The 7361-nt window shown below is 40.3% G+C and overlaps 1 protein-coding gene across 1 annotated transcript; it reads left to right on the plus strand.

Annotated features, from left to right (window-relative positions):
• The first annotated feature begins 55 nt into the window (after positions 1 to 55).
• Positions 56 to 3190, plus strand: LOC145017526 (CDPK-related kinase 4-like). Its single transcript, XM_078975547.1, has 11 exons — positions 56 to 780; positions 920 to 1050; positions 1156 to 1197; positions 1286 to 1394; positions 1506 to 1584; positions 1685 to 1981; positions 2075 to 2184; positions 2265 to 2369; positions 2459 to 2521; positions 2624 to 2791; positions 2882 to 3190. The coding sequence occupies exons 1-11, from the start codon at positions 238 to 240 to the stop codon at positions 3020 to 3022; spliced, it is 1788 nt and encodes a 595-aa protein (XP_078831673.1). The 5' UTR covers positions 56 to 237; the 3' UTR covers positions 3023 to 3190.
• The last annotated feature ends 4171 nt before the right edge of the window (positions 3191 to 7361 follow it).

Consider the following 7361-nt stretch of genomic DNA (forward strand, 5'->3'; position numbering starts at 1 on the left):
AGGCTTGTTTTAATGTTAAGCAGCTTCAAAAATTAAATGTCTTTGCTGTCGATGATAAAACTCACATTAAAATGGCATCTAGATTGGAATGTTTCTGTATCTCCATTGAAATCATCTACATAAAAAATGCTATAAATGTATGCATACGTGATGTTCTATGTTCGCCGTTTAATGATCCTGAAATTGTTGTAAAAGTTCAAAAGAATCTTTCGCCGGACGGAGTAATTGTTGCCAGTAATGGGGCATTGCTGCAGCAAAGGCACCGTCGCAGCCTCAGCCCTGAAAGACGATGTTAACCTTGGATCAACCGCCGCTGGCAGAAACCACATTCAACACAAACCGCCGTCTCTAAGCGGCTCGGTTGGTAAAGTGAGCAACGGTGCTTCCAGTAGCGACACTCCACTTCATTCTTACACCGGGAGTCCAGGGCAGATCCCGTACCCGGAGGGAGTTGGGGCGACTCCATCGCCGGCGGGGACACCAAGGAGAACGTTCAAATGGCCGTTCCCACCTCCGTCCCCGGCAAAACCGATCATGTCGGCGATACGGAAACGGCGGGACACTAAAAAAGAAAAGCCGGCTGCCATACAAGAAGACGACAGGAAAGAGAGAGAGCCACCGCTGGATAAACATTTCGGGTTTCCGAGAAACTTCCGGGCCAAATATGAGTTGGGAAAGGAAATAGGAAGAGGGCATTTCGGCCATACTTGTCGAGCGAAGTGTAAAAAAGGAGCTCTAAAAGACCAGTTTGTTGCAGTCAAAATCATCTCCAAATCTAAGGTACTTCGATGAATTCTTGGCTTTACGCACTTTAATTTCGTATCAAATTCAATGAATTGCTGCACTTTATTGAATGTTCTTGATGAATTCACTCCCTTGTTCACTAAATTATTGCTAAATAATTGCCTACATTGTACAGATGACAACGGCTATATCGATTGAAGATGTACGTAGGGAGGTAACATTATTAAAAGGCTTATCAGGGCATCAACACATGGTCCAGTTCTATGATGCATTTGAAGATGATCATAACGTATACATAGTCATGGAGTAAGTCAAATTAACACCTCTTTTTTCATGGCCTTATACATGAACATATTCTGCAATAATTCCCACAACTTGATTCCGATCTATAACAATACTTTCGTCAAACAGATTGTGCCAAGGGGGAGAGCTTCTAGATCGAATATTATCCAGGTTAAGTACTTGAATCTATTAATTCTTGTTGCTATTCCTACAACTAATCTGCATATGGATTCTAATTTTTACACTTTTCTTTTCGCAGGGGTGGAAGATATATAGAACATGATGCTAAATCAATCGTCATGCAAATACTGAATGCTGCTTCATTTATTCACCTACAAGGAGTTGTACACCGTGATTTAAAGCCAGAGGTATCCGTTATATATACATACGATTATTATTATTATTATTTTTTAATTTAATCTCATTCGGAACAATCAAATGTTGTTTTTTAGCTTCATTCTAACACGATTATTGGGTAGAACTTTCTTTTTAGTACAAAAGACGAAGATTCTCCAATGAAGGTTATAGATTTCGGTTTATCCGACTTTGTTAGACCCGGTAAGTTACTTTTTTTTTTTTTTTTAAATAATAAAAGACGATTAAATTACAAGTTATAACCTAAAAACAAGTGTGTAATTTGGTTTCTATTTATCTACAGATCAACGTCTGACTGATATTGTTGGAAGTGCTTACTATGTTGCGCCTGAAGTGCTCCATAGATCATATAATGTCGAAGCTGACATGTGGAGTATTGGTGTTATAACATACATATTATTATGTGGAAGTCGACCCTTTTATGGTAGAACTGAATCGGGTATATTTCGTTCAGTGGTAAGAGCAGATCTTAATCTTAATGGTTCACCTTGGCCTTCTGTATCGCTAGAAGCCAAAGATTTTGTCAAAAGATTACTTAACAAAGACCATAGAAAACGAATGACTGCTTCCCAAGCTTTGAGTAAGATGTATATATATTTTGATAAGTTTTGTTAAAAATCGATCATCTGAAACATTAATAACATGTGTTGAATTGTTCATATGGCGTTTGCAGCTCATCCATGGTTGAAAGAAGAAAAGCATGGAGTGCCATTGGACATTATGGTGTATAAATTGGTCAAGTCTTATGTTCGAGCTACACCTTTAAGGCGTGCTGCATTAAAGGTATATAATTGAAGATCAAATTTGAATTGTGACAAATTGCGTAGTGTTTTTTTGTTTAGTTCTTGATGATATGTTTGTAGGCTCTCTCAAAAGCTTTAAGTAAGGATGAGTTGAGATACCTAAGTGCTCAGTTTGATCTATTGGAACCAAAAGATGGGTGTGTTTCCTTGGACAATTTTAAAACGGTTTGTTCTTTATGAACCCGAAACTCTAAAATGAGTCCAAATTGATTCTATTTCAACAAATATAAATAAATTTGGCTCTAAATGTGTAGGCTCTTGTGAAACATTCAACTGTTGCCATGAAAGAATCACGGGTCTTTGATATCTTAGATAAGGTAAAACCGTAAAACAACATTTGGGCTTATTACAATAAAGAGTTTGACTTTCTTGCATTTGACACATGATAACAAGATAATGGGTTCTATATATGATTGCAGATGAAGCCATTATCTTACACTCAAATGACATTTGAAGAGTTTTCTGCTGCTGCAATAAGCCCATATCAACTTGAGGCTCTTGAAGAATGGGAAATGATTGCAAAATCGGCTTTTCAGTACTTTGAACTTGAAGGAAACTGTGTTATTTCAATAGATGCATTAGCACAGGTGCTTATTTTTAAGTTTAAACCTCTTTGTTTATACTACTCTCTTGATTGTTGGTTTCTTGAGTATGGTATTGTGAGAAATTTGATGCAGGAAATGAATGTGGGGGAATCTGGTTATTTGATACTGAAGGATTGGATAAGAAGTAGTGATGGAAAGCTTAGTTTTCTTGGGTACACAAAGTTTTTGCATGGTTTGTCGATTTATAGTTCCAATATGAGGCAACAACAATAACACATACAATGGATTCATAAATAAAGAGAAAATGTATTCTACAACTGGCCAATGATTAAGTTGGCTGCTCATTAGTTCATTCAGGGGTAGTTTTGTCTTTACTTGATTTTGGTTTTACAAGTTATACATGGAAAATCGTTCTTCACAAGGAAGCGTTGTGCTTATGTATGTTTACAAGGCAAATGAGCAAATGTTGCACATAAATTAAAATCATGCGTTTAAAGTATAGGGAAATATATGTTCTTATTGTGGAAAAGAATACGAGAGATTGGTGGAAGAGTTTTCCGTTTTTCATATTTTCTAATTAGGTTACAGGATAACATATTTATACAAGAGATTTCTACCAAACTATCAATTACTTAGCGGTAACTCTAGGATCTGGAACAACTACAACAATTATCTACACATGTATGACTTATCTTCTCCTAGTAGCCAACTCTCCCCCTTAAGATGGAGAATGTATGTTTAACGTGTTCAGCTTGCTAAGAGAGCAATGGAATGATCTTCCACACACCGCTTTAGTTAGCATATTCGATAGGTATCATATCTCTAAATGATCATTTATGAAATGCCTGTCCATCTCAACATGCTTCGTCTTGTCATGTTACACCGGATTGGCTGCAATCTTCACTGCAGCTTCATTGTCGCAATACAAATTCATTGGAAATCTTTGTTCAATTCCAAGATCACGCAAAATCCTTTTGATCCAAAGCAACTCACAAATACCATGCACCACTCCTCTAAATTCTGCCTCAGCACTCGACCTCGCCAAAACATTCTGTTTCTTACTTCGCCACGTAGTAAGATTTCTGCCAACAAACGTGAAGTAACCAGATGTAGATTTTCCATCATTTCTATCTCCTGCCCAGTCTGCATCTGAGTAACCAAATACACCACTGCCTTTATTTTTTTTCCAAAAAACAAGTCTTTTCCTGGAGAAGACTTGAGGTACTTCAAAATTCGATACACTGCATTCATATGGTCTTCACTTTGTGATTGCATAAACCGGCTAACTACACTTATTGCATAGGCAATATCCGGTCTTGTGTGGGATAAATAAATTAACTTCCCAACCAACCTTTGGTACCTTTCTTTATTTGTCGGGACTTGTATTGATGAGCTAGAGAGTTTGTGATTTACTTCTAGAACATATTTTCTTTGACACATAGAGATTCCATTTTTAGATCTTGCTACTTCAATTCCAAGGAAGTACTTCACTGGCCTGAGGTCCTTAAGCTCAAATCCCCTCTCTAGAAGTGATTGGAATTTGTTTATTTCATCAAGATCGTTTCCGGTGACTACCATATCATCTACATACACAATCAAGGCTGTAATCTTTCCGATGCTCTTCACAAATAGAGTGTGATTGGCATCACTCTGTTTATACCCTATTTCTTCATAAAATTAGAAAAACGTCCAAACCATGCATGAGGTGACTGTTTCAAACCATACAATGCCTTCTTGAGCTTACACACTTTCCCATTATAGTTTATTCCTGGAGGCAAATCCATATAAACTTCATCTTCCAAACACACATTTAGGAAGGCGTTTTTCACATCAAATTGCTTAAGTGGCCAATTCTCATTTGTTGCAACTGATATTAAAATTTTGATTGTATTCATTTTTGTGACAGGTGCGAATGTATCCTCGTAATCTGAAACATCCCAAAAATACAAGCCAAAAATTTCATTTGAAAACATTACTAAAACCATAATATCAAAATATCATATAACAAAGCCATAAGTCATGTATCTCAAAATGTCATAATAAATGTATCAAATCAAATATGATGTCATGATCGTGTCAAAATATCATAGTCTAACTCCTAGGCTAAAACTGTGGTGTGTGCCATGCCATCAACCTGAGCCCTTCCCCTTGCTAACTGAAGTGCCTGAAACCAAAAATGAAAACTCTAAGCACGAAGCTTAGTGAGCTCCCCCAAACTACCACATACCATGCAATAACAAATAAAGCACATACCGGGCCTTGCTCACTGCATCGGACCGAAGTCCGGAACTGACTATGGCCTTGCCCACTGCATCGGACTGAAGTCCGGAACTAACTAGGGCCTCGCCCTCTGCATCGGACCGGAGTCCGGAACTGACTGAACATAACATAACATAATCATAACATATAACAATAACTCATAAACTGCATACTGCATCGGACCACAACACGGAACACATAACACATGGACATGCCTGAATCACAAAGACATCAAGCATACTGAACTACTGCTATCTAAACAGGTCGACATTGTGGCCGTAGACCCGTTCCCACTGGAAGGAAACTCACCTCGTAAGGCTAACTGCTGAAATGTTGATCGGGAACTGTCTGTTTGCTGCTCCGGTAACTCCTCGGCTACAATTCCCATAAAGACACTTAATCAAACACTGATAACAAATCCTAGGGTAAAGTGACTATTTTATACCTGGTCAAAGTCAACTTCTATTTGTCCCGACTCGCCGAGTCCTTATCCTTTCTTCTGCCCCTTACCCGGCTCTACTCGTCGAGCTTAGCAAAGACTTGACGAGTTCTCCTTCTATAATTCCTCGAGTCAATCTTCATCCGACTCGCCGAGTTGTATGAACAACCCGTCGAGTTCATCTTCATCATATGAACACGTCCAGACTATGCCTCATCGAGTTGTATGAACAACTTGTCGAGTCTGCTCTTGTGGGTAAGAAGATTGTCTTGGACTCGCCGAGTGTGTTTTAACACTCGTCGAGTCCCATGGTTTCAAGATTGAGGCCATATCTCAATATGTCGAATCACTCCTCTGGACTCGTCTAAAAGCTTGCTATCCCTCAGCTGGGTCCCTTTGAATCACAACAGATTGGGGACTGAAGCCTCGGACTCGCCGAGTTCCAAGAACAACTAGTCGATTCGCCTATTGTCCAAGTCTATAACTCGATTTTTGGCGTACAACTGTAACATCCCGGAATATCAAGAGTAGAGTTGAAGGGCTAAAAGAGTAAATTGGGAAAGAGCGACTCGGCGAGTCCATGTGTGGACTCGGCGAGTAGAGTCGCGACTTGGTCGCGTGTTAAGTGGCCGACTCGGCGAGTCAGAGTATTGGACTCGGCGAGTAGGCGCTGAGTGGAGAAAACCCTGATTCTCGGGGTTGAGCCTTATATAATGATCATTATGTCTTCCTCCCAGCCTCTTTATCACCCCTTGAGCCCCAGAAAACCCTAAATCGCGGAGAAGCACCATTTTTGAGTGGATTGGAGCTTGGAGAAGTAATGGTTGAAGGAATTTTGGGAAGATTGAAGGCTTGGAGCAAGGGGCTTTGCTTGGATTCGAATTGCATTGCAGTTGGGGCATCACTTAGAGGTAGTATCTCGTTTTTGACCTATTGATTATGTTGTTTCTTCATTTTGGGGTTTGTGAGAAATTGTCTATGGATGAAATGGGAAGTCTAGAGGTTAGATCTGAGGTTGCTACCTCAGATCTGGAAGGGAGAAGAATCAGAGAGCATGAAAGTCCCTGTGTTGGAGTGTTTAGTGAAGCTTGCATGTCCCAAACCCTAGCCCCAATGTGCAAACGGCTTAGATCTCTTTGGATTCACGTAAAGTTTGCCACTTTACGTGATGGATGAGTGGTAGGAGGCTAGATCTATGTCTTGGAGTAGTTGCATGGCCTGGAATGCTTCGGAATGTATTCAGACCGGCGGTACTCGGCGAGTCACATGGGTGGACTCGACGAGTTGGATGAAGATGGTCTGGAACTCGGCGAGTTGTATGAACAACTCGGCGAGTAGGTTGAAGATAGCCGTAGACTCGGCGAGTCTGTTCTTGGACTCGACGAGTCTTGATGAAGAGTCCCAAATATTTCCTGGTTGAGTCGAGAATCGGTGAGTCAAGGGATGACTCGGTGAGTTGGGTGTGAGTGGACTCAGAGTTGTGGGACTCGGCGAGTCTCGTGGTGACTCGACGAGTTGAGTCGCGATATGGGGAAGTTCTGATTATGGGAACTCGACGAGTCACAGGGTTGACTCGGCGAGTAGAGTCAGTCAAGGGTTGACCTAGACTGAGGACTTTGATTTCGACCAAGGGTTGGACGTTGAGTTTTAGGGTTTGGACAGCGATGTGGCCTTTGGGCCAAGAGAGAGGTAAAATAGTCTTTTACCCATAAGAGGGTGTTATGAGAGGATTTATTCTAGCCTCGAGAGTTATATTCATGAGAGTATTTGCCTTACGTGTTAGGCGGTGGCGAGTTTGAGATTCAAGTGTGGGGATATCTGCTTTCTGCTTGCCAGGTGAGTCTTCTCACTATACTTTACCTTGAGTAGGTAACCAGAGTTATGTGATTAGAGTATTTGTATGCTATATGTACG

Source organism: Lactuca saligna, chromosome 9 (assembly GCF_052625555.1).
Source record: "Lactuca saligna cultivar CGN05327 chromosome 9, ASM5262555v1, whole genome shotgun sequence".
In the NCBI taxonomy this organism is placed as follows: Eukaryota; Viridiplantae; Streptophyta; class Magnoliopsida; order Asterales; family Asteraceae; genus Lactuca; species Lactuca saligna.

Coding starts and splice junctions, on each gene's coding strand:
- LOC145017526 (XM_078975547.1), top strand. CDS start 238: ATGGGGCATTGCTGCAGCAAAGGCACCGTCGCAGCCTCAGCCCTGAAA. Junction 1,198..1,285: donor CTAGATCGAATATTATCCAG/GTTAAGTACTTG, acceptor TTCTTTTCGCAG/GGGTGGAAGATATATAGAAC. Junction 2,522..2,623: donor TCTTTGATATCTTAGATAAG/GTAAAACCGTAA, acceptor ATATGATTGCAG/ATGAAGCCATTATCTTACAC.